At 38.4% G+C, this 27,323-nt stretch overlaps 1 protein-coding gene across 6 annotated transcripts; it reads left to right on the forward strand.

Moving 5' to 3' along the window:
* Nucleotides 1-873: 873 nt before the first annotated feature.
* Nucleotides 874-27,323, forward strand: HJURP (Holliday junction recognition protein). Of its 6 annotated transcripts, none has more exons than XM_066175108.1 (19): nt 927-1,016; nt 1,120-1,312; nt 1,794-1,860; nt 3,721-3,785; nt 4,751-4,778; nt 7,911-7,966; nt 8,549-8,588; nt 9,937-9,995; nt 11,141-11,230; nt 11,999-12,059; nt 15,400-15,455; nt 16,038-16,077; nt 19,071-19,129; nt 20,274-20,363; nt 21,111-21,171; nt 22,107-23,713; nt 24,198-24,261; nt 24,430-24,515; nt 26,546-27,323. In XM_066175108.1, the coding sequence occupies exons 2-19, from the start codon at nt 1,256-1,258 to the stop codon at nt 26,570-26,572; spliced, it is 2,613 nt and encodes an 870-aa protein (XP_066031205.1). In that variant the 5' UTR covers nt 927-1,016; nt 1,120-1,255; the 3' UTR covers nt 26,573-27,323. The 6 variants fall into 6 exon arrangements, with proteins under 6 accessions (XP_066031199.1, XP_066031217.1, XP_066031220.1 ...); XM_066175115.1 differs by having other exon boundaries at nt 1,120-1,270; XM_066175102.1 differs by lacking the exon at nt 1,120-1,312 and having other exon boundaries at nt 874-1,016.

The raw sequence follows: 27,323 nt of genomic DNA on the forward strand, positions 1-27,323 counted from the left end.
GTACAGAACTTCTTAGCTGTGAATGTGAAAACTTCACATTCACATAGTAGTAAGAATACTGAAATGTGGATGAAATTGTGTATTTTTCTGAAGTCCTACCATTAAAAAAAGTAAAATTTAATACAACTGAATAATAAGTAAGTAAATACAGATCAGCTTAAAACAATAAGGAATTATGAAAAATGCATCTGTCTTTACATTACCCAAACAGCAAATGTTTTTGTAATGGGAGGTTCCAGGGAATATGACGTGCTGATGGTATTTTGCTTTTTAAAAAAACCTTTATTTAAAGAAAACCAACGGTTACCCGAAAGATATCGGGAAGGAACGGAATGGTATCCAAAATACCAGTGCCAGTGGGCAGGTAACGCTTTGGCTTTGCCAGTCCCACTCGTGCCCAGAGGCCTCCAGCCCGCAGCCTTAGGGGACCAGCTGGAGAGGGACTGGGAAGGGCGTAACTGCCGGCCGCTGAACAGCGAACTCCCCAGCCCCGGCTCCTCCGGTCGTCTCTGCCGAATCCCACAGAGACACAGCGCTCTACAAATCTCTACCAGGAGCTGCCCAGGCCGGAGAGAGCCCCGAGCCGCCTCCTTCTCCCAGGCGGCGCATGCAGGCACTAGGACACGGGCCTTACGCCCGGGCAGCGCCGTGCGCCGCGGCCAACGGGAGCAGGCTGCTGCCCGCTGCCCGCTGCCGCCTCAAAGTCAGGGCTTGGAGGCGGGGTGATCGGGCACTCAGCAGCGCCGGCAGCCAATCAGAATACAAAGCCCAAACACCGCGCGCTTGGACTGGCTGCAGCTCAGAACTGATTTGAGTAAGAGCCAATCAAAGGCGGCAAGCGGGGGCGGGGGCCCGCGGTTTGAATAGGGGCGGGAGGAGCCGGCCGCGCCGTAGCGACTGGGGGTCGTCTGGCGGCAGGAGCGGCTCGTGCCATGGAGCGGGATGAGAAGCTGCAGGAGGGGTTGCGGCGCAGCAGCGACCGCTTTATGGCCTCCATGAACCGTATCGTACAGCAGGTGAGCTAGGGGAGCAGGATGGCCGGGGGTTTCGGGCGGGGAAGCGGGGTCTGAGAGCAGCGGTGCCGGCTGTACTGAGCCGCGCGCTCCTGTGCTTTGGCAGGAGTAGGCTCCGGGAATACAGCCACACAACGGATACCTGGGACTGCCAGTGCTGGATACGCGATTTAGTCACGAGTGCGAGCTGACGGGATAGTGTCCTTAACCCGGATGAGCTTGCGTTAGACGGGGCCTTTTCAATGGAACTACCGCAAGTGGGGGAATACTTCTCCCTTGGGAGCTATTTCGTGTTTAAGGTGTGGGAATAAGCCTCCTCGGTGCACAGGGGCGCGCGTTTATTTCGGGATGCGGGCTTTCCCGTTCGGAAGATGTTTTGTGCTGCCACCGGGTTAAATCTGGCTCGAGAAGCTTTTCCTCGACTAGTGGCACATTGAATGTTTTTACGTGTCATGTTGGTCTTAGGTGGGGGCTGCTTTTAGTTTTTACAGTGGAAGTTTGAGTGAAACTGTAAAGCCACTTAACTGCTTTTGGAAACTCTCTGGAGCCCTGTTTTGGCACTGCCTGGCTTGCACATTGAGGTTGAATGGCTTGCACACCTGCTTAAAATACACTGGTGTCTTCTAGGAGTCAGTATTTCCAGGTTGCTGACTTCTGGCTTTAGCCAATAAAACAATACACTGATAACTTCGCTCTTAAGAGAAAACAAAAAATTGTACTCAAATACGTAAAACAGACTTTAATCGTTTGTTCTAATACTTAACGCTTCTTTTTATTTAGTATAATCGTCTTTTTGAAGATGACTTGCTTGTTTCCATATCCACTCTAACTTACGAGACACCTGATGGTAAGAACTCCTTAAAGCTGCAATGTTTTAATGCTGTCTGTTTAGACTTAGTAAAGCATGCAAGTGTTGGCAGCTACTGACTTTGTCTCCATCCTTCTATGCACTTCGTGAATTGCAGGGAAATAATTTGTAATATTATAGTCTTCACCACAGCTTGTAGAAGAATTTCAGCTCTGAGGTCTGGAGCACTTCTTCCTCCCCCTCCCTCCTTTGCACTGGCTTTCGTATCACTATGCTGGTTTCTTCACCTTGTTTCTGATTCGGGAGAGAATTGGTGTCTGTAGGTTCGTCTGTTCTCAAGTCCTATCAATTGAAAAGATTTTGTAGAGCTCTGCAATGTTAAAAAGTGGATCCCGTCCGGGCTCTGCTTTGGAGAATTGCTCCAAAGCAGCAATTTGTGTCTCTCACTGCTGATCTCATGGTCCCGGCCAGCTCCATTTCGCGCCTTTTCTTCATGCGGGGCGCCGCCCTTGCCCTTCTAGCCGCCGCATGGCTGGCTAAACGTGAATAAAGTCCATTGCCAGCCACGCTGCCGCGCAGCCCCGGCCACGTGGCCACTCCCGGCTTTGGGCTGGGCACGTGTTCGCTCCCGGCACTGGCCGCATGGTTCCTGGCGACGCCAGGAGGGGCCCTGGCGGCGTGGCTCAGCCGACTCTGTTGGGAAACGGACTGGCCAGCGGCCTCACCACTCCTTGGTGACAATAGGGAAAGAGAGCTTTTAGCAGGTTTTCTTGTTTCTTAAATGTATGTAATAGAGCCATTACCCACTTCTCTAAATGACTTATGGGTATGCCTGTTCTCAAAGCCAGCCAGCGATTAGTTTTGCTAGGCACAGAAGCAGCTTTTAGAGCTCTTCTCAGAAAATCACTTCCATGACTGGCTTTTTTGCCTTCATCAAAAAATCAAGCCCTATAAAAAACTACCACATACATAATTTGACATGTCAGCTCTTCTAACTTACTGGACAGACCTGAGTAGTACCAGCTGTGCACCAAGGGTTTTTACAGATTGGCAGCCTTACATTTCATATATATTATCCATTGGGAAAGAGAGGAAACATTCATGGAGTACTGCAATAGACAGCTTTGGATTTCTAAAAGTTTGGTTACACTTTTGGCTTAGTGACCTTTATTCAATATAGAATGAATATGGACCTCAGTCCTGCAGAGCCTTAATTATGGCTTTAAGTAACCTCAGATACCATGTAGTCTGCATTCATCAACTAAAAACTAAAAGCACTCGTCCTTTTTTCCCCTCTTGGTAGCATATAATGTTCTTTGGATTTAAGCTCAGTCTTGTTAGACTCAGTATATGATTATTTTTTTGCCTTGCCTGACTTCTCAATTAACTTGAATTACCATATTCTCCTGTGAAATAGTCCCCTGTAGCCCCCCCCCCGGGACTAGCTCTGGAGAGGCTTTGGAGGAAATATCTCAGAGGGACAGGACAAAAGAATCCAAAAGAGGCTCTTACCCCCGGATTATTCCAAGACGTTTATTCTCGAAGGGTTCCAGGGGCGGAAAGAAAGAACAGAGAAATACAGGGGTCTTATCTAGTCTTCCATTTTGGGAGGGTCCTGGCACTCAGCCAGTTAGGTCAGGGAATGTATGCAGGGTCATTCCATGTGGTCAAAGGGAAGAAATTCCAGGGGGTCAAAGGAGAGAAACCATTCCCCTAAAGAATTACAACACTCCTGGTTTTCCTCTAAATTTTTATTTCAGCAAATGTGGTGGAGACTATTCAGATTCGATAATACTTTGTCATTCTGTAATAATGTTCTTCCTAAATATTTGTTACAGTGATATTCAGTATAGATGGTGTTAAAAGAAAAGATGTGTTAATACATTCTGTTTTTTCTAGGACCAAAACAATGGGGGCATGTGTCAATGAAGGACGTTAGAAAATGGAAGGAGAAAATACTTAAGGTATTTAATAATACAGTCCTACCATGTACCCAACATGCAGCAATATTCCTTTATGTATGTATAGATACGTAGGAGTATATTCTACTCTTGCTGTGCCATATAGTATTTTCAGAGGTATTAATGAGGTCAACATCTGCTTTAAAATAGGGTTTTAGCACAGTTTAAGATTTTCAGATGTATTAGACTGAAATAGATGACCATTTATCAGTGGTTAGCACCACTCCTGATAAACCAAGAGAATTTTTTTTTAAATTGCTGTCTGTGGGAAATGTGTATTTCTGGAATTAATCAGAATGCTTTCAGTGAAGTTAATGTGTTGAATCAATTTATCTTGGTTCAGGTAATCAGCTCTTCAGTTCCACAGGGCTTCCTGCTTTCATCTTTAGTTTTTGGTTGGGTTTTGGTTTTTTTTTTTCCTCTGAAATAATGCCAAAGTAATTGAAGAATCTTTGAAGTCTCACCAGTCAGTGTGTCAGGTACACCCATGGCCTGTATGGTGTCCCTTGGTAGTTAGCACAGAAGCTGTTCTGAACCCCACAGAGTGAGAGCTTGAGGAGGGAAATTCAGTCTGAGGGAAGAGCAGGGGATTTAATGGAGACAAAAAAAAGGCTGTGTTTATGGTTCCCTTTGCACTCCTAGTAAAAGCTTGTGCATGGTCTACTAAGAATTTCTGCACAAGGTACCCAACTAAATCCATTAAAGCCTGTAAGGGAAAATCTCTGTCTGAGCCTCTTATGTGGGCCAATGTTTTTGCACTGATTTTAGCAGCAACAGTAATGGTAAAAGTGAATGATAGGTAAGTTTTACTGGATACTTGTGGCTTTTCTGGCCAGGCCACGGGAAACAAGAAGAAATCAAATGGTTGTGTAGTTGTGGACTATACCAAAGTAAGTAAAAACAATGGTTAAAATTATTTTGCTGTTCTTAGATTATTCTGACTTTTTTTTTTTTTTTTTTAATTGCAGGAAAATATACGAAGTCAAAGGAATGAAGGTAAAGTATTTTAAAAAAAAACCTGCTATGGATTATCTTATTCAAGGAGTATCGACTTAAAGGGGGATATTCAGGTTCATGCTAAATCCTTTAGTATACTCCCTGGGTTTTGTGTGAGAAGCCATCTAACAAATCAGCAATATTTATGTTTATAAGGACTCAGAAATGTAATATAAAATGTTTAAGATAAGAAAATACATTACAGCCCATGGTGATATCAAAACAAATGGATTAAAATAAGCACCCCTTATCAATTAATCAAAAAGGTTTTTTGTTGTATTTGTCAGTTTTATCAGTTAATCAATGACTCTTAAAAATTCTAACCCTGATTTACATACATGTAGTAGAGAAATGAATGTTAGGTTTTTGAAAATTACTAGATAAGTGGGCATATTAAAAAACATGTACTAAAAGAATCTCATGAAGTTGCATATTGGGCTATCAAAAATTTAGCAGGTTATTCAGTGTTCTCAATGAATCAGGATGCCTCCAGGAAAAAGTAGCATACGGTTCCTTCATTAGAAATCAAGTTCCAGGCTAGAGATCAAAACAAGTCAGTACACCAAATGTAAAATGATACTGCTTGGGGGGGGGGGGGGGGGGGGTGACATCAGCATTTTTCTGAAGCGGGGTTGTTATGTTTAGTGTATGTTCCCCTAAAATATATATTTCTACTGGGGTAAAGGATGGGGGCGGAAATTTTCCAGTGTAGTTCTGTGGAGGTATGTTGGGCTCTCTTCTCTCAAGGTTTTGAAGTGAGGGGTTTTGGTGGTATTTTATGACATTCATCTGAGACACTTTGATTTGGAACACCAGAGGACAAAGCAGTGCCTGGCACCTCTCTTCCTCCACAACACTAGCAAAAGATTTGTCCATATGGTGTGGTCAAGTACAGACTTTGAATCAGCCTAACAAATTTATATGTAGAGCTGAGAAACAAATAAGGGTCTGATGCAAAAAGTTTCAGATGGTCTAGACCTTTACTTCTTGCTCCATTTAGCTGATAGGGCCAAGTAGGACAAAAATTTGGCTATAGTCTGTGGTAAAACTTGGAAAGAAATTAAGTATTTTTTCAAAGATACGGTTTTTGAAGTGTTTTAGAGGAAATATTTTGCTAATGTGATTCAGGGCCTGAATGTCTTAGAAGCTCTTAAAAAAAGAAAAAAAAAGTTTGCTTGGAGTTCTATAATGCTACAAAGTCTTGATCGTATTAATTTTAAATGTAGTGTACTGCATTACAGATGACATAGAGATGCAGAAAAATAGGTAACCTGTATTTTTGCAATTTCTAATGTAACTTGAGAGAAGTGTTATTTAATTTTATTTTAAGTTAACCTCGGGAATGTCCTAACTAAATGTGAAAGTTGAGTGAACAGCTTTCCTTGTAAGAAAACTAGCCTGCACACATTAGTATTTGTCCAAAATATTTGTATAAATTTGGATATTTATATGATTTGTACATGTACATAATTATGTATCATATACAACATAATATTATATAATAATATGATTATATATATACACTTTTTATATGTAGACGTATAAATATAATGTAAATAATAATAATTTATATATATATAATTTATATGTATATATGATTTGTATATTTATATATTCCATATAAAATAGTCTCACCGATTTTATCCAGCTTTAGAAAACCTTATCTTCTCTGATTTTGTTTTTTGTTTGTGTTCTTTTTTTTTTTTTGAGACACTAAGGCACATGAGTAAACATTTGAAGTGTCTGGTTGCGGTTGCTGTTTGCCTTCAAAAAAAAAAACAACCCACACACCTAAAACCCTCAACCAAGAAAAGACATTTGACTATGGGTTTTTAAACTAATGTGCAAATTTTTCTTACTCACTTACTCCTACATAGACCTAATTATTTTCAATCAAGATACATAAGGTTTTGTGCTATTTAGTATAACCATTGAACATTAAACTGAATGCCTATCCATGAAGGCCTCCCCTTGGAATATACAACTCACACTTCTGAATTTTGCTAGATTTGAGTTTTACTATTTAGATAGGATGTCCAACACCCTCATCAAGTTTTGATTAAAATGACAATCCTTTGAGTGGAGGTTTGTTTTGTTTTGTTTTAATATATGGCAGCTCTCAATAAGGGAGGACCAGGTAAGTTAAATTTCAACCTCCAAGAGAAGTGATATTTCTCTCTTATATTGGCCACTTGAAGTGGTTCCTTTCCTTGAGAATTTTTTTTTAAAGAAAACATCCTCACTGGTGTTTCATAGACCTTGCTCAGTGAGGAATTTGACTGGACATGGCTGTGTTGTTCTGAATTCCTGTGTTCCCAATCCAGATATGTTTTGAAAATGCACTATTCAGCTTCTGAAGAAATACATTGTATAGGAAGTATTACTGTAGTGTTTCTTAAAATAATGAGGATTAATTTCCAGAGAAGGTTACAACCCTAAGCCAGAGCCTTTTAGTTATATGCTTGATGAATTTTGTGGGAGAGTGGTTTTATAGCCACTGGTTGCCAAACTGTGCCTAGAATAATTATCAGTGGTCTGTGTCCAAACGTGGGAGATTTGTTTACAGGATTTGTCCTGTGCACTTCACTGGTTTATGCTTTATTTAAGTAAATAACAGCAGAGGGGTTGCCCTTGATTAACCCTCAGATGGTACCTCGTAGAGTTGACCACTGAGAAAGGTGCCAGACAAATTTGGGCTAAAACTTGAAGTAAAATTTGTTCAATTTCATGCAAAGAAGTTCAGAGTGATAGACTTATTTTGGAATAATCAAATGGTGAAGAGACAATTTTGAAAGCTGCTTGAGCCAACCAAGGATATCACACTCTGCTGTAAAAATAGCACCCACCCTGCTAGAAGATGTGCACAGATGCCTTGAGCACAGAGCACACAAAACAGGTTTTCTGTACTGTTCAACAGTGATAAAAAGTGTGCTGGAGGACTTTGGATGGTGTTTCCTTGTGGTGTGATTGTCCAGAGTGAGTGAGAAAAAGAAGCCAATGGCTAGAGAGAGGCACTGGTGATCGGACATAAATAGAGGGCAAAATAAAAGAAGTTTCAAACAAAAATAACTAGAGAGGCTAAATATTATAAAAGTAATAGAAGTGGTTTTTTCCCTTCCCATTCATGCAAAGAAACATCCAAGGACTCGATCAGTGATTTTGAAGATGAGCACTCACCAGTATATCAGGTATGGGCGCCGCATTGCATGTGTTTTTATGGAGTGTTCCTGACCAGGCTGGATGAGGCTTTGAACAGTCTGGCTATCCCAGAGGAGTTGGTACTAGATGATCTTTAAGGTCCCTTCCAACCCCAGCCATGCTAGGGAAGCCTCTTTGGGAAAAATGTATGTATGTAGTCAAAAGCTAAGAAATTATTTATGAGCAGGTGGGTCCTGTTCCATGCTATCAGTTGTGGATGTCAGCTGAATTATTAGGTTTATTTGAAGGGGGAGGGAGAGCAGTTGGATATAGGCTTCAAGTGCCATCAGCAGGTGCCTTTTTAGTGAGGCAGTATGTGTGTCTAACGTTTGTAGTGGTTATTTGTAAAGTCTGTCTAGTCTAGAATAGCATCTTTTGACCCAAATTAAGTTTGTGTGTAGATTTGTTACTAAAGACGATGTGATTTGGAGAGAATTTGTGGAATACAACTGTTTGTTTCACTACCACCACCCCTCAGAAAAGTTAGCAAGTAGTGATAGCAGAAAATTCCACGGGCTAATGAATACAGCTCAAGCTACCAGGTATTAAAATTCCTTTTGTGTGTTTTTAAGGAATCTGCTGAGAACAGTGGTGTGGATACGTCTGATTCAGGTGGGTTTTTGAAATTACTACTTACCTACCCATTTTTTAACATTTTGAGGAAGTTGCAAATCACTTTTTCATCTCTTTCCTATACAGTAAAATTAGTTTTTATACATGGTCAGTAGCTTTTCTAAAGGTCAGGAAGAGGAATAGTAAGAGTCTGAGGTGTGGGTAGTTCTGTGAACTCAATATTCTTATTCCTCTTTGGAATTTCAGTCCTGATTCCCTGGTACGTTGGAAGGTCAGTGCAGAATATATTCAACTGTCCTTTCTTGGAAAAGAAAGGAAGAGCGAAATAAAAGCTTTGGCCTAGGTGTCAGTAGAAGTTTTAGTAGTAGTGAAAGTAGATACATTCAGTGTTAGGGGCATGGTAAACAGGTTTGCAGTCAGTTGCAACAATTCTTCAGTAGTGTTTGTAAATGCTTTGACATGAGTCCTGGGAAGATCTTTGGGGAAGTTTTGACCTTGTATTCCCCAATAATTATTTGATTGCTTTTGATTTGATTTGCAATACTCTTTGACTGGGTTTGTTTGGGGTTTGTTTGTTTTTTTTTTTTTTTTTCAAATATTTAAAACTGGTATTACTTAACATTTTTGGTTCCTTCCTGAGGAAATAAAACCTTCTACTATTTTTCATAAGTTGAGCTGTGGCCAGCAGTTAATGGCTGAGAGAGCAGTTGCAGTCAAGTATGGTTAGCTTGGGGTTTAAGTATTGTGGTATTAAATTAGCTTGTTCATCTACATAGCTGCCTCTAGGGCTGACAGTTACTTCTCTGTTGATGGACATGTTTCCTGCTGTCATTTGAGAGGATAATTTCAAAAAAGTGCTTAAATGAAGAAATAATTTCTGCCAGTTGAAAAAGCCTGACATTTTTTCTCAACCTGCTCAGTGAAACATAGGAAAAATATTTCTGTGGCATCTGTAGCTTTCCTCCTTTAAGTGTCCTTTGTATTTCGTTCTTGTGGGATAAATGAGTGAAGCGCCTCGGACCCTGGTGTTTTCATAGCAGCATACAACAAATTATCTACTTTTCTTCCTCCTGCCCTTCCTCTGAGTGGTCTACAAAGAAACTGGAGAGGATTTGTAGAAACCTCATGAGTTCCAGCTGTCTCCAAATACTGTAAGATGTAGAAATAAGATTCTTAGGGATATGGGATTGGATTCCTCGCTTAGAAAATGGAGTTCACGCTGGTGTTCATTTGGACTCGAAATGGATATGCAAGACAGCTAAAATGTAGAGTGTCTAAAATATTTTCTAGGATGAAAGTAGTGTAGTCAATGACTTGCACAGTGTAATTTAAAACATTTGGTTTGAGTTCAACTATATTTTATTTCATATTTACCTTCAAATGGCAGGTGAAGAAAGCGGTGATACAGGCTCAGGGAGAATAAAATGTGAAGGCGTTCAGCTCCAGGTAAAAATTTTGGATGCCTAATACAGTGTAACGACTTTGTGTTCAACAGAAACTGTTAACTATTTAACCAGCTTACAGTTCCCTGATGAGTTGGTACAGTCAGCCGTTGAGGTGATATAATCTGCATCCTAATGCACTTTTTAAGCAAGTGAGGGGTTCAATAGATGGTGTCACCAGGAGCAATGGCACGTGATTTTATTGTCTGGGCAATACCATTGTATGGCCAGAGAAAGCCATACAATGTACTGCATCAACAGGCAACGCTGAGAACGGCTTTTATAGGTGAGGAAAAAGAGTAACCAGGTGGACCATAAGGTGGAAGCACTTATGAAAAGCATGGCCATTCACCCGAGAGTGTAGCATAAATAGGTAACATGATTTGAAGCAAATGGTAAATGTGAAGTAATGGCTGCTATAACAAAGGCAGACTGGAATCTAGTTCCCAAACTAGACTGTGGCCAGAACTAGCCAGAGCATTTCCGTTGTTGACGAAAACTAGAACCCACTGTGTGTGCTGCCATTTTAATCCTGTGTTCTGCTTGCTCAAATACTTTTACCAGGAATGAGATTTACTTTCCTTCCCTGTTCAGCATGGTGCTGGTGGCCTCTCTCTGACAACAGCCAATGCAATCTGCTTAAGAAAGTGACAGTTTACCTAATGAATTGCCTTTTCTCTACAAAATCCTCTTAGATTTTTACCTGGAGGGTCCTGGCAGAGTCGACCCTAATTTGTATAGGAGTTCTCACAGGATGTTAAGAATACGTGGAAAGATTTGCAGCTGTAATTGTCAGAGCTTTGTAACCATTTTCCTGTTTTTCTCTTTTTTTCTTTTTTTTTTTTTTTCCACTTTGGTGGTTTGTTGGTTTGTTTTTATTGGTGGATCTTTAAGGCAGTGTGTGCTCTTCCCTGAACAAACTAGTTAATTATTCCTTTTTTATGTGTCTTCACATGTAGCTCCTTCTTGGGATTTGTGGGTTTTTGGGGGAGGTTTTGCATAAAATGTCTACATTAAAAGAGTGTTGATGCTGGTGTATCTTCACGTGAAGAATACTGGTTTGGAGTTAATCTGAATAATCAATTTGGAGTGTTCTGTGCCAATACTTTGTGTGTTTTAATAACTTTATTTTCCTCTAAAATTCTGGAGGGAGATGATGGACAAATCCTAAAGAAACAAAGAGTCCCAGTAGATGTGATAGTACAAGATGATGAGAGAAATATTCCCAAATGGATAACGGTAACATATTTCTTCTATCTCAAGTTATTAGCTAGTTAGAATAAAACAAGAGCTCTTTAACTGGGTAGCACAATGAATTCTAACACAACTTCCCTGTGGTTCTCCCAGTCTTCTGCTGCTTGATCTCTGAGTAAATATTACCGGGTCTTGGGATTTTGTCAGCTATGATGTATAAGAAACAGAGCAAATGATTTACAAATTTGTTTTCACTTTTTTTTTTTTTTTTTTTTTTTTTTTTTTTTTTTTTCTTTTCTTTTATACTTTGTTCTTTGAACCTTGTTGTGCAGGTTGATCTTTGAGCTGTGAGTTTTCCAAAGAGTCTAAATCCGAGCTTTGTAGAGAAAAAAGAGAATTAGCTTTGTTTTGATTTGGGTGGTGAGGCCGATCAGAGGTGAAGTGTTATGATACAGGGTACAGCTCCCTTTTCTGCAGAGCTGCCAGAGATGTCTAGGTTATTCAAGGGTGGGTGTGTGTATATATATCCATAGAGAAATTGCTGTATTTGGGACAGGGATTAATACATGGTACATAATGTGTAAGTTGAGAAAATGACAAATAGCCTTGCAAGGAACTCCTTCAACTTCTTACTGAAGTCTTAGTCTAGGTGTTTTCCACTTTGTGTGCACTTGGCCGAGCCCCTAGAGGCCAGATCTGTCCGTGACCCAGAACAGCAAGAGGAGGGGGAGTCACAAGTAAGGTTTTGATGTTATCTTTGACCTGCAAAAAGCTCTGAACGTTAGATTGGTTTTTTCTTTGTTTGTTTTTCAGATAAAAGCACCAGTGTTATCCAAAGATCGTTGTTTAACTTCACCAGTGCAAGGAGAATTTGGTACAATTCAGTCTTTTGTGTGTTGGTCAAATATATTAGCTACAAAATGTGGTTTTATTAAAAGTCATTAGAAAAAAATATTTCATTTCTTGTAAGCGCAAACAATGAAAAGTTCAATAGGCTGGATATCAAAGGGATGTTAGACATGATTTTGCTTATGTGTTTGGAAAACAGAAAAGAAATAACTTGCATACATATAAAGCCAATTTTCCTTACATAGCCTAAGGTACAAATAAGCATAGTTACAAAATTCAGGGGCATTTAGCTCACTGAAAGCAACATTTGTTAGTTCTGCTTATTTTAAATTCAAGGAATGTAATACAGTGGCTTTGAGTCTGCTGGCAACTGGTAGTCAAAGTGATACTTGCTAGCAAACTTCCTTCAGAAGCTTTCAAGACTTGGTGCAAGCCTAAGAGTTTTTTGTGTAAATATTTTAGGTTTAACAACTACAAAAAAGCCCCCCTTATCCATTAATGGAAGTGAGTTTTGTTTTATTTGTCAGTTTTATCAGTTAATCAATGACTCTTAAAAATTCTAACCCTGATTTACATACATGTAGTAGAGAAATGAATGTTAAGTTTTTGGAAGTTACTAGATAAGAGGGCATATTAAAAAACATGTACTAAAAGAATCTCATGAAGTTGCATATTGGGCTGTCAAAAATTTAGCAGGTTATTCAGTGTTCTCAATGAATCAGGATGCCTCCAGGAAAAAGTAGCATACGGTTCCTTCATTAGAAATCAAGTTCCAGGCTAGAGATCAAAACAAGTCAGTACACCAAATGTAAAATGATACTGCTTGGGGGGGGGTGGGTGACATCAGCATTTTTCTGAAGCGGGGTTGTTATGTTTAGTGTATGTTCCCCTAAAATATATATTTCTACTGGGGTAAAGGATGGGGGCGGAAATTTTCCAGTGTAGTTCTGTGAAGGTATGTTGGGCTCTCTTCTCTCAAGGTTTTGAAGTGAGGGGTTTTGGTGGTATTTTATGACATTCATCTGAGACACTTTGATTTGGAACACCAGAGGACAAAGCAGTGCCTGGCACCTCTCTTCCTCCACAACACTAGCAAAAGATTTGTCCATATGGTGTGGTCAAGTACAGACTTTGAATCAGCCTAACAAATTTATATGTAGAGCTGAGAAACAAATAAGGGTCTGATGCAAAAAGTTTCAGATGGTCTAGACCTTTACTTCTTGCTCCATTTAGCTGATAGGGCCAAGTAGGACAAAAATTTGGCTATAGTCTGTGGTAAAACTTGGAAAGAAATTAAGTATTTTTTCAAAGATACGGTTTTTGAAGTGTTTTAGAGGAAATATTTTGCTAATGTGATTCAGGGCCTGAATGTCTTAGAAGCTCTTAAAAAAAGAAAAAAAAAGTTTGCTTGGAGTTCTATAATGCTACAAAGTCTTGATCGTATTAATTTTAAATGTAGTGTACTGCATTACAGATGACATAGAGATGCAGAAAAATAGGTAACCTGTATTTTTGCAATTTCTAATGTAACTTGAGAGAAGTGTTATTTAATTTTATTTTAAGTTAACCTCGGGAATGTCCTAACTAAATGTGAAAGTTGAGTGAACAGCTTTCCTTGTAAGAAAACTAGCCTGCACACATTAGTATTTGTCCAAAATATTTGTATAAATTTGGATATTTATATGATTTGTACATGTACATAATTATGTATCATATACAACATAATATTATATAATAATATGATTATATATATACACTTTTTATATGTAGACGTATAAATATAATGTAAATAATAATAATTTATATATATATAATTTATATGTATATATGATTTGTATATTTATATATTCCATATAAAATAGTCTCACCGATTTTATCCAGCTTTAGAAAACCTTATCTTCTCTGATTTTGTTTTTTGTTTGTGTTCTTTTTTTTTTTTTGAGACACTAAGGCACATGAGTAAACATTTGAAGTGTCTGGTTGCGGTTGCTGTTTGCCTTCAAAAAAAAAAACAACCCACACACCTAAAACCCTCAACCAAGAAAAGACATTTGACTATGGGTTTTTAAACTAATGTGCAAATTTTTCTTACTCACTTACTCCTACATAGACCTAATTATTTTCAATCAAGATACATAAGGTTTTGTGCTATTTAGTATAACCATTGAACATTAAACTGAATGCCTATCCATGAAGGCCTCCCCTTGGAATATACAACTCACACTTCTGAATTTTGCTAGATTTGAGTTTTACTATTTAGATAGGATGTCCAACACCCTCATCAAGTTTTGATTAAAATGACAATCCTTTGAGTGGAGGTTTGTTTTGTTTTGTTTTAATATATGGCAGCTCTCAATAAGGGAGGACCAGGTAAGTTAAATTTCAACCTCCAAGAGAAGTGATATTTCTCTCTTATATTGGCCACTTGAAGTGGTTCCTTTCCTTGAGAATTTTTTTTTAAAGAAAACATCCTCACTGGTGTTTCATAGACCTTGCTCAGTGAGGAATTTGACTGGACATGGCTGTGTTGTTCTGAATTCCTGTGTTCCCAATCCAGATATGTTTTGAAAATGCACTATTCAGCTTCTGAAGAAATACATTGTATAGGAAGTATTACTGTAGTGTTTCTTAAAATAATGAGGATTAATTTCCAGAGAAGGTTACAACCCTAAGCCAGAGCCTTTTAGTTATATGCTTGATGAATTTTGTGGGAGAGTGGTTTTATAGCCACTGGTTGCCAAACTGTGCCTAGAATAATTATCAGTGGTCTGTGTCCAGACGTGGGAGATTTGTTTACAGGATTTGTCCTGTGCACTTCACTGGTTTATGCTTTATTTAAGTAAATAACAGCAGAGGGGTTGCCCTTGATTAACCCTCAGATGGTACCTCGTAGGGTTGACCACTGAGAAAGGTGCCAGACAAATTTGGGCTAAAACTTGAAGTAAAATTTGTTCAATTTCATGCAAAGAAGTTCAGAGTGATAGACTTATTTTGGAATAATCAAATGGTGAAGAGACAATTTTGAAAGCTGCTTGAGCCAACCAAGGATATCACACTCTGCTGTAAAAATAGCACCCACCCTGCTAGAAGATGTGCACAGATGCCTTGAGCACAGAGCACACAAAACAGGTTTTCTGTACTGTTCAACAGTGATAAAAAGTGTGCTGGAGGACTTTGGATGGTGTTTCCTTGTGGTGTGATTGTCCAGAGTGAGTGAGAAAAAGAAGCCAATGGCTAGAGAGAGGCACTGGTGATCGGACATAAATAGAGGGCAAAATAAAAGAAGTTTCAAACAAAAATAACTAGAGAGGCTAAATATTATAAAAGTAATAGAAGTGTTTTTTTCCCTTCCCATTCATGCAAAGAAACATCCAAGGACTCGATCAGTGATTTTGAAGATGAGCACTCACCAGTACATCAGGTATGGGCGCCGCATTGCATGTGTTTTTATGGAGTGTTCCTGACCAGGCTGGATGAGGCTTTGAACAGTCTGGCTATCCCAGAGGAGTTGGTACTAGATGATCTTTAAGGTCCCTTCCAACCCCAGCCATGCTAGGGAAGCCTCTTTGGGAAAAATGTATGTATGTAGTCAAAAGCTAAGAAATTATTTATGAGCAGGTGGGTCCTGTTCCACGCTATCAGTTGTGGATGTCAGCTGAATTATTAGGTTTATTTGAAGGGGGAGGGAGAGCAGTTGGATATAGGCTTCAAGTGCCATCAGCAGGTGCCTTTTTAGTGAGGCAGTATGTGTGTCTAACGTTTGTAGTGGTTATTTGTAAAGTCTGTCTAGTCTAGAATAGCATCTTTTGACCCAAATTAAGTTTGTGTGTAGATTTGTTACTAAAGACGATGTGATTTGGAGAGAATTTGTGGAATACAACTGTTTGTTTCACTACCACCACCCCTCAGAAAAGTTAGCAAGTAGTGATAGCAGAAAATTCCACGGGCTAATGAATACAGCTCAAGCTACCAGGTATTAAAATTCCTTTTGTGTGTTTTTAAGGAATCTGCTGAGAACAGTGGTGTGGATACGTCTGATTCAGGTGGGTTTTTGAAATTACTACTTACCTACCCATTTTTTAACATTTTGAGGAAGTTGCAAATCACTTTTTCATCTCTTTCCTATACAGTAAAATTAGTTTTTATACATGGTCAGTAGCTTTTCTAAAGGTCAGGAAGAGGAATAGCAAGAGTCTGAGGTGTGGGTAGTTCTGTGAACTCAATATTCTTATTCCTCTTTGGAATTTCAGTCCTGATTCCCTGGTACGTTGGAAGGTCAGTGCAGAATATATTCAACTGTCCTTTCTTGGAAAAGAAAGGAAGAGCGAAATAAAAGCTTTGGCCTAGGTGTCAGTAGAAGTTTTAGTAGTAGTGAAAGTAGATACATTCAGTGTTAGGGGCATGGTAAACAGAGGTTTGCAGTCAGTTGCAACAATTCTTCAGTAGTGTTTGTAAATGCTTTGACATGAGTCCTGGGAAGATCTTTGGGGAAGTTTTGACCTTGTATTCCCCAATAATTATTTGATTGCTTTCGATTTGATTTGCAACACTCTTTGACTGGGTTTGTTTGGGGTTTGTTTGTTTGTTTTTTTTTTTCAAATATTTAAAACTGGTATTACTTAACATTTTTGGTTCCTTCCTGAGGAAATAAAACCTTCTACTATTTTTCATAAGTTGAGCTGTGGCCAGCAGTTAATGGCTGAGAGAGCAGTTGCAGTCAAGTATGGTTAGCTTGGGGTTTAAGTATTGTGGTATTAAATTAGCTTGTTCATCTACATAGCTGCCTCTAGGGCTGACAGTTACTTCTCTGTTGATGGACATGTTTCCTGCTGTCATTTGAGAGGATAATTTCAAAAAAGTGCTTAAATGAAGAAATAATTTCTGCCAGTTGAAAAAGCCTGACATTTTTTCTCAACCTGCTCAGTGAAACATAGGAAAAATATTTCTGTGGCATCTGTAGCTTTCCTCCTTTAAGTGTCCTTTGTATTTCGCCCTTGTGGGATAAATGAGTGAAGCGCCTCGGACCCTGGTGTTTTCATAGCAGCATACAACAAATTATCTACTTTTCTTCCTCCTGCTCTTCCTCTGAGTGGTCTACAAAGAAACTGGAGAGGATTTGTAGAAACCTCCATGAGTTCCAGCTGTCTCCAAATACTGTAAGATGTAGAAATAAGATTCTTAGGGATATGGGATTGGATTCCTCGCTTAGAAAATGGAGTTCACGCTGGTGTTTGGGGTGTGTGGTTTTTTGGCTTTTGATTGTTTTGGTGTATTTTTTCAGGGCTTCTTTCTTGGTTCAGTTTTGGTGGTTTTTTTGTATATAAATGTTTGCCAATTAGGCATATGGACTTAGGAAAAAATCAGTCTTCAGCTGGTTTTAGCTTCAGTTTTTGTTTAGGCAGGGGTTTTCCATTTTTAGTATTCATACAGAATATTTCACACTTCTCAGTGAAGGCAGAGGTTCTTCCAGGTATTATACAGTTATTTTGTGTTGGAAGTACACAAAGCATGTCTGCAGCAGGTACAAGTCAGGTGGAACAGCTCTAACCTGGACCTGCAAGTATTAGTCTGTCCTCAATAGGGAAAGTTATTAGGATTACCCTCTTTGCTTTTGTAGGACGCAGCATGGCAGAGGATATCTGAACAATTACTTGTGTCTAGCAGCATGCTATCACGGAGAAATGAATTTTTTTGGGGAAAGGGATAAATCAGTCATAACTTAAGTGATAATAGTGTTTGGATGCATCTCCTGTGAAATAGCTTTCTGTATTTATAGATCATATTTTTGAGAGGGAAAGGTGGAAGGTTTCCTTTTTCCTCTCTGTTCTGCCTTTGAGGTGCAAAGGCAGAACAGAGGGGAGAAACACTTTTTAAAGCACTTTGAGATTCCCTGGAGAAAAACACTTTTTATTTTTCTATTCTGTGTCTTGGCCCTCTGCTAACAACTGAAGTTCCAGTGATTTGCACATATGATTGCCAGTACATCGTAGATATACTAAAATTAGGTTTTTGAGGATTCACACTTAGAAGAATAATCCACCTGTATACAAATCAACTGATTCTTTGAGACAAGCTGGTTTTGAGTAATTTATAATTGGCGTGATGCAGTCAACCATTCCTGGACACAGGAATTGTTCCCTTTATCTGAAGAGCTGCCCAGTTTTGCAGCAGTTGAGTCTGTTCATCTTGATGAACATTTAGGAAGCCATTTGACAGGTTCGTGCCCAATTCTACTGGGGGAAGGAGATTGTATGGCAGAAAGAGTTATAGCAATTTCAGAAGATTATGATAAGGCAGTGATGCAGTAGGTATTATAACCAAGTTTTTTTTTCACTCCCGGTTTCCAGGGTTATTCTGCTCTCCTTTTTCCTTTCCTCTGGTGAGTCCAGGGAAATTCAGAAATGCTGGTTTAAAATGCAATCACATATTTTATGCTCATGGATAACTGATTTTAGCTAATAATGAATTGGATGGCCTGGCTACATCTAGAATTTTTTTTCTTTTTTTTTGCATTTCATTGAGAAGAATACCCATAGAATACCTAATAATGGAGTTAAAAGGTTTGGACTTGTTTCTTCATCCTCTCAAGTGGGCCTTATTTCTCACTTTGTGGATTCTAAGGTGGTCTTGACAATAAGAAGGTACTAAGAGAAAGTATGATAGCAAGTCCTTGCTGTCTTTTTTAGGATGTTTAGGATCCTAGCAGGAGTTATTCATTAATGAATAATGATTATTGCAGAGCAAGAAAAAGGGCATTCAAAATATTTTACTCTCTAAAATGTTTCAAATAAATCTTAAGGAACTGATTGCAAAGCAGTTTTCTTTACCCTTCTTTGCTCCACTCAAGTTATTTATGAACCCACAAACCATGCTATTCATTTGGACTCGAAATGGATATGCAAGACAGCTAAAATGTAGAGTGTCTAAAATATTTTCTAGGATGAAAGTAGTGTAGTCAATGACTTGCACAGTGTAATTTAAAACATTTGGTTTGAGTTCAACTATATTTTATTTCATATTTACCTTCAAATGGCAGGTGAAGAAAGCGGTGATACAGGCTCAGGAAGAATAAAATGTGAAGGCGTTCAGCTCCAGGTAAAAATTTTGGATGCCTAATACAGTGTAACGACTTTGTGTTCAACAGAAACTGTTAACTATTTAACCAGCTTACAGTTCCCTGATGAGTTGGTACAGTCAGCCGTTGAGGTGATATAATCTGCATCCTAATGCACTTTTTAAGCAAGTGAGGGGTTCAATAGATGGTGTCACCAGGAGCAATGGCACGTGATTTTATTGTCTGGGCAATACCATTGTATGGCCAGAGAAAGCCATACAATGTACTGCATCAACAGGCAACGCTGAGAACGGCTTTTATAGGTGAGGAAAAAGAGTAACCAGGTGGACCATAAGGTGGAAGCACTTATGAAAAGCATGGCCATTCACCCGAGAGTGTAGCATAAATAGGTAACATGATTTGAAGCAAATGGTAAATGTGAAGTAATGGCTGCTATAACAAAGGCAGACTGGAATCTAGTTCCCAAACTAGACTGTGGCCAGAACTAGCCAGAGCATTTCCGTTGTTGACGAAAACTAGAACCCACTGTGTGTGCTGCCATTTTAATCCTGTGTTCTGCTTGCTCAAATACTTTTACCAGGAATGAGATTTACTTTCCTTCCCTGTTCAGCATGGTGCTGGTGGCCTCTCTCTGACAACAGCCAATGCAATCTGCTTAAGAAAGTGACAGTTTACCTAATGAATTGCCTTTTCTCTACAAAATCCTCTTAGATTTTTACCTGGAGGGTCCTGGCAGAGTCGACCCTAATTTGTATAGGAGTTCTCATGGGATGTTAAGAATACGTGGAAAGATTTGCAGCTGTAATTGTCAGAGCTTTGTAACCATTTTCCTGTTTTTCTCTTTTTTTTTTTTTTTTTTTTTTCCACTTTGGTGGTTTGTTGGTTTGTTTTTATTGGTGGATCTTTAAGGCAGTGTGTGCTCTTCCCTGAACAAACTAGTTAATTATTCCTTTTTTATGTGTCTTCACATGTAGCTCCTTCTTGGGATTTGTGGGTTTTTGGGGGAGGTTTTGCATAAAATGTCTACATTAAAAGAGTGTTGATGCTGGTGTATCTTCACGTGAAGAATACTGGTTTGGAGTTAATCTGAATAATCAATTTGGAGTGTTCTGTGCCAATACTTTGTGTGTTTTAATAACTTTATTTTCCTCTAAAATTCTGGAGGGAGATGATGGACAAATCCTAAAGAAACAAAGAGTCCCAGTAGATGTGATAGTACAAGATGATGAGAGAAATATTCCCAAATGGATAACGGTAACATATTTCTTCTATCTCAAGTTATTAGCTAGTTAGAATAAAACAAGAGCTCTTTAACTGGGTAGCACAATGAACTCTAACACAACTTCCCTGTGGTTCTCCCAGTCTTCTGCTGCTTGATCTCTGAGTAAATATTACCAGGTCTTGGGATTTTGTCAGCTATGATGTATAAGAAACAGAGCAAATGATTTACAAATTTATTTTCACCTTTTTTTTTTTTTTTTTTTTTTTTTATACTTTGTTCTTTGAACCTTGTTGTGCAGGTTGATCTTTGAGCTGTGAGTTTTCCAAAGAGTCTAAATCCGAGCTTTGTAGAGAAAAAAGAGAATTAGCTTTGTTTTGATTTGGGTGGTGAGGCCGATCAGAGGTGAAGTGTTATGATACAGGGTACAGCTCCCTTTTCTGCAGAGCTGCCAGAGATGTCTGGGTTATTCAGGGGTGGGTGTGTGTATATATATCCATAGAGAAATTGCTGTATTTGGGACAGGGATTAATACATGGTACATAATGTGTAAGTTGAGAAAATGACAAATAGCCTTGCAAGGAACTCCTTCAACTTCTTACTGAAGTCTTAGTCTAGGTGTTTTCCACTTTGTGTGCACTTGGCCGAGCCCCTAGAGGCCAGATCTGTCCGTGACCCAGAACAGCAAGAGGAGGGGGAGTCACAAGTAAGGTTTTGATGTTATCTTTGACCTGCAAAAAGCTCTGAACGTTAGATTGGTTTTTTCTTTGTTTGTTTTTCAGATAAAAGCACCAGTGTTATCCAAAGATCGTTGTTTAACTTCACCAGTGCAAGGAGAATTTGGTACAATTCAGTCTTTTGTGTGTTGGTCAAATATATTAGCTACAAAATGTGGTTTTATTAAAAGTCATTAGAAAAAAATATTTCATTTCTTGTAAGCGCAAACAATGAAAAGTTCAATAGGCTGGATATCAAAGGGATGTTAGACATGATTTTGCTTATGTGTTTGGAAAACAGAAAAGAAATAACTTGCATACATATAAAGCCAATTTTCCTTACATAGCCTAAGGTACAAATAAGCATAGTTACAAAATTCAGGGGCATTTAGCTCACTGAAAGCAACATTTGTTAGTTCTGCTTATTTTAAATTCAAGGAATGTAATACAGTGGCTTTGGGTCTGCTGGCAACTGGTAGTCAAAGTGATACTTGCTAGCAAACTTCCTTCAGAAGCTTTCAAGACTTGGTGCAAGCCTAAGAGTTTTTTTGTGTAAATGCTTTAGACTTTACTACAAAAATCTCTATTTTCAACATATTTTATAGATGCAAAAGCTTCACTTGTACTAGTCAAGTGCAAAGCTTTCAAACACAGAGAAGAAGTAGCAAAATCTTTTGGATAAGGCTGTTACTTCTGACCAGGAGTCACAAACGGCAAAGAAGTTTTCATCTGCCATGAACAGCTGTTTATTATGCTAGTGTTAATAGAGGGTTTTCTCCAACACACTTAATTACTTTCCTCTAAAAGATGTGAATTCCATATGGTTAGGAAGTCTATTAAGTTTTTCCCTAATTGATTGCATGTTAATCATTCATCTAGCCTGGCACTAAAGCTTAATGATATATGCTGTTACAGTAAGGCTATCTGGATCATATGTAGTTGTTTTTACGTCATACAGTATATTACTGGAAGTGCCTTAATAGGTTTGGGGTCTTTTTCTGAGTTCTATTTTTGTTTTTTGACTTGTGGTTTTTGTTTTGGTTGTTGTTTTATTTTGAATAGGCTATCGAGCTGCTGTTTGCAGAAAGAAGCTAGAGTTTTCAAATGAGTGTTCTTCATCCAAATGCCTACATTTACAATGTTCTGGTGTTCCCATTTCATCAAATACAATAGGCTTACCCAGGCATCGACCTTGTCCAGGACTGAGCATGACTTCATGTGGTAGTATCTATGGAGAATACCAGCCTGCAGATGAGGGATGCTCCTGGAGCAATACAACTCTTGCAGACTTGTATCCAGCAATGTTAGAGATATTTACAAAGCTCATGGCAAGGCACTCTCAGAGAAAAGTGTTAAAGTACATGTTTGGACACTCAAAGTCCAAGAAAAGGCATTGTAGAACACCAAAGCACAGTGTCACTGTAGACAAAAGGGGAGGGTCCAGAGCCTGTAAACTAAAGAAAGCATTTCACAGCATATGTAGCTGTACAAGTGAAGACAACCAGAATCCAACTTTTGGAAATGAGAGCAGAGAATTCTGTGGTCACAATTGCCTCATTAGTAATTCTTCTAGTCTGGTGCCTTATGCTTATACTGATATAAATGAAATCAAAATGGGCTACTCTGACTCAGATTTAAAACAACATTTGGCATCTAGAAAGGGCCAAGAACTCTGCAAACACACTACTTTTCCTGATGTTATGGATAGAATGGGAGAGACATTTCTAGTTGAAGAGGAATTACAGACTACTGCCTCACCAAAGAATTCAGAATACACAGGAAGTGAAAAATGGGCTTACAAACGTTTCTCAAACCCCAGTTTTGTAACATCTACTGCCAGTTCAGATTCAAGAGCACTTCATCTTGTAAAAGAGAGGAAGACTTGGAAAACTGACTTTTGTGTTGGTACCTCAGAGTTGTGCTCATGTGCTTGCAATTTCCATGGCAATAGTAATAATTCTATACCTACTGCAAATTGTTCTCCTGCAAGATCATCAAATACTCTGTTCATAAATCCTGAAAAAATAATTCCTGAAAGACAAACTTCTTTCCAGCACAAAGACTCATTTTCCTCCTGTTTTATGAAGCAGAATCCTTCAAAGATGCGCGATAAATGTGAAGATGCATTTGAGGAACTCTACTACAAAGTGTGTTCTGGAGAATTCCAGAAGTCTTTGACATTGACAAGACCTCTTTTAAACTCACCGAACCTTGAAGAGAAAGGAAGATTAGTGAAGAGTAATTTAAGTGATTCTGTGAGTTCCATTAAACAGGATGATAGAGAATTTAACAGGCTCTATGAAAAATTGTCTGTTCCAGGGAACAGGAGGGAGTCTGTTCCAGAGTTTCCTTCGTTTCAGACAGTTTCAAATTTCAGGAAATATAAAGAAATACAGATGCCTGAAACTGTAAATGCTCTTGTTAATTCTCCTGTCCGAAGTTATTCTTCAATTTTCAGAGCTAAAAGAGAAGGAAATTCTGAAAGCTATCTTCCTTGTTCACCACTAAAGCGACTGAAAATTACATCAGAATGTCCTGTTTCTTCAAGGCAATGTCATGAGATTTCCCACAGTAGAAAGGGTAATCGTCAGACAGCTGGCATGGATTTTTTTAGCACGTGCAACTGTAGCAACCCCAGCTTTTTTGCTGCTCACAACTGTCATTGTCAGGTATTTAAGGACCTTGGGGCGGGGGAAATTGTGTACCTTCAGATATTTGGAGAAGGGCTTAAGTATGGATTAGAGTTGCAAGCTGTTGGAACTAGTGGTAGCATACTTCTGGTACTTTTTGGTCAGTAGGGATGTTTTACAGCTCTGGGAGCTTGGGGATATCAGGTCTTCTGGATCATGTGAGGAAGATCTCAATATTTAATAAATTTGAAATTGGTCTAAATGAAAGATTTCATTCCATTTTAGTCACTGGTTAAAATGATCTCAAATAGTGACTCAGTTATGGTGGTGTCCTTCTGAAATGATTTTGTAGATGGACAAGGTGAAGTAAACAAATTAATCTTTCTAGGGTTTCACAGAAATCATTGAACTTGTTGATTTAAATCAGACACTTATTTCCAAGTTCACAGTCATCTCTTCTGAGGCAAGCTGTGGAATAGTATATTTTTTTCATTAATGTTATAGGTTGCTGCTTTATTTTCAGGGCTCTGGATCTCATGATTCTTCAGACAGAAGTTTTCTTGGTATTCCTGGCACTTCCCTGCAAGGTTAGTTTCAGACACTTCATTAATTTGCACAGGAGTATTTTCTTAAGGAAATTTGCCCATTGAAGTATTTCCATTGTTTAAATAGGCTAACCCTTAAACAACATTCTGTAATGTTTGTACTACTTGACATTGTTCTTGCCTTTTTCATCCACTGTTTCTCATCACTAGAACCTGGGACTGCAGGTGTGCACTCTGGTTGGCCTGGGGCAATGGGGAATTGCAGCTCTCAAAAATGTGAGGACCCATCACCCAAGGTAATAATAATAGCCTCTTTAAAAAAAGAGATTTCAAAATGAGTTCGTACTCCTCTATACTTGTATTAAAGATACAGAGGTGACATGTTTACTTGTAGAATGAAAATGAGTGTGGGAGAGCCCAAGTTAATCACACCTACAGAGTTGAACACTGAGAGGAAGTATCTGTGGTCAAAACTAGCCAAACTCCAGCAAGAAGGAGGTTAGCTGAGCACAAGAAGATGACCTAACTGAATACATAGTCCTTCTCTGAGGGGCATTTATTTTTCTAGATATGCCATGGAATTGTTTTGATTGTGGCTGTGTGTTTAAGCTGACGAGTCCTCTCAGAGAGGAATGCAGCATATTGTCATTTGAAAGGACTTGCAAAAGTTGGCCTCTGCAGTTGGACATTGTTACCTGCATTTTGGCTCTGTGTAAACAAGCAGTGGCTCTGCTTGGAACATATCAAGAGATCCTCTCCTCCTGCTATTATCCCTACAGGCAGTGTGTTTAGATCTCTGGAAGCAGGACACTCTTTCCAGTTCCCTGAATACTGGCCTAACGTGTCTGTTTTTCTTAGAAAATAGGTAACTTTTAAAGGATTATAAAGCTTCAGATCTCTTGGATTTTTAATTACAAACATTTAATATTCTAAGGATTTAAAAATCATTAAAAGCTCTCTAAAAGATTCCTGATTTTATTTACCAAAACATTTTTGACATGCTTTTTTGCTGTAAGTGGAATTTGTCACTGCAAGTTATGCCGGCTTTCCAAACTCGGTCAAGAAATACTTTGACTATGCTTGAGATGATCATACAGCTGATATTAACATTTTCTGACATAGTTTGAATTAGAAGTTCAAAGGAAGGCAGAAAGCACTTTTAAATTATCTCTGTGGAGAATTTAACAAGAAAAGAAACTTAAAGATGTAAAGAAAAATGTTCCAGTTTAAGCAAAGATGGAATTGAAATTTAGAGGATTGTATTACAAATGTGCACAATATTGATAAAGATTATATTTGGATTATTTTTGATATAATGGAAGATTGGAGACAAGCTGATGAGTATGCAAGGACATTTCTGTGATGTTGAGTATGCCCACTTAGCTGAAAAAAATTCTCCTGAGTTCTTGGATTCCCTTTTGGTTTTCCTCACTACATTATCCTGTCTCCAATACAAAATAACCAGTCCTATAAGATTAGTTATTGTTCTAAAGGAAAAGGTTTTTATTTCTTTAATGCATGTAAGTAGAGAAATCAAGATTTCAGAGTTTTCTTCCTAGTCATCTGGAATAAAATCTATTTTTGTTCTTAATTACACAAAGACATGTTTGCTGATTTGTAGCCAAAATGGACTGTCAGCTGGAAAGCTTCCTGAGGCCTGTGGTGTGATATTTTTAGCTTTCTATGCTTCCCAGCCATGAAGCTTTTTAATTTCAGAACCCTCAGAAGTTTAATGCTTAAGCCATGTGGCAAAATGCTGTATGTTGTAATGGATGATTGTGAAAAGAAAAGGAATATTGTCTTTCTGTCTGGAACCAGATTGCCTTTATCCATAAGATGATTATGAAAGAGATTTCTGAAAAGGAAACGTTCATAACTAATGAACTTTTCTTCAGCTCTGTGTGAATGCTGTCCTACAGCTTTACTGCTATACTTAATTGTCAGACATAAAACAAATTAGTTCAAAATATGAAAGAAAATTAATGCAGTTTAAGTAATATGCAAGGTGTTCTCACTTGTCTTTAACTTTTAGCTAGTTGTGAATACATTCCAAGATTGCATCTCAAAGTTCAATAGATATACATAACTTAGATTGTAGTAGAACTACTGAGACATTAAAATGATGTAGCATGAAAAGTTTGCTCTCTGAGAGCACCTAGGAAAGTAGGCAAGAAGCCCTGCTGCTGTTCACAGTCAAGATGTTCAGATACCTTGCTTTGGCAATTTGTTTCAATTTCATCCTGTTCATTGGAATTCCAGCAAATACATTATTTTTGTGTAATTTACTCCATCATCTAAACAGAGGTTCTGGGGTTTTTTTCCTTAGGGTATACAGAAAACTAAGCGACACTGATGGGAAAGACCAATTGTAGGAATCCCTTGGATGACTCTCTGGTTAAAGCTTGCCAAGTATTCGTGGGCTGCTACGCATAAAACAGTTTTATATATGTTGGGTTGTATTCAGTGTTGTTTCTTCTTCCAAGAATCAAGCATTCATGATTATATGTAAGCATATAGTTCTGGTTTATACTTCCTTGTAATGCAGATGTTTGGGAAAGGGTTTGTCGTTTGACAGGGCACTTCTTACTCAATTTACGACTATGTTGGAATTTTATATTTGACAGCATTTGTAATAACAGAATGTGATCTGTATTCTTTTTATTTGCTAATAAGCTTTGATTCTTACTGTGTTAATAATAAGGAACAAGTTCTTTTACCTAAATTTTTGCTTATTCATGTTCTTTGAGAGTATATCACTACAGGCCCAAATTCACTGTTACATTCTATGTTAATGTTAACATTTTCTAAGTAGATCACCAAAGTTGATATAATAAGCTTTGATTCTTACTGTATTCATAAGGAACAAGGTCTTTTACCTAAATTGCTGCCTGTTTGTGGTTTTTTGCATGTAGCAGTACAGACCCAAAATTACTACTATATGCTATGACTTGAGTCTGCTATGCAAGGTTAATGTTAAAATTTTCCAAAGTTGATTGTTCAATAAAATTTTATACTTTTATTAGATTTGATAATTTTTTTCAGTGTTTTGACAAAGTTCTACCTGACATGATATATGTTCTAAATAAAAAACTGTTCTGAACCAA

The sequence above is a fragment of the Chamaea fasciata genome, unplaced genomic scaffold (genome assembly GCF_029207755.1).
Source record: "Chamaea fasciata isolate MVZ Bird 193981 ecotype frontalis unplaced genomic scaffold, bChaFas1.0.hap1 SCAF_2, whole genome shotgun sequence".
Classification (NCBI taxonomy): domain Eukaryota; kingdom Metazoa; phylum Chordata; class Aves; order Passeriformes; family Sylviidae; genus Chamaea; species Chamaea fasciata.

Excerpts from the sequence above, each read along its gene's own strand:
- HJURP (XM_066175102.1), top strand. The coding sequence starts at position 933 with ATGGAGCGGGATGAGAAGCTGCAGGAGGGGTTGCGGCGCAGCAGCGAC. Across the intron at positions 8,589-9,936 it reads TGTGGATACGTCTGATTCAG|GTGAAGAAAGCGGTGATACA; the intron begins GTGGGTTTTTGA and ends TTCAAATGGCAG. Across the intron at positions 12,060-15,399 it reads ACCAGTGCAAGGAGAATTTG|AAACATCCAAGGACTCGATC; the intron begins GTACAATTCAGT and ends ATTCATGCAAAG.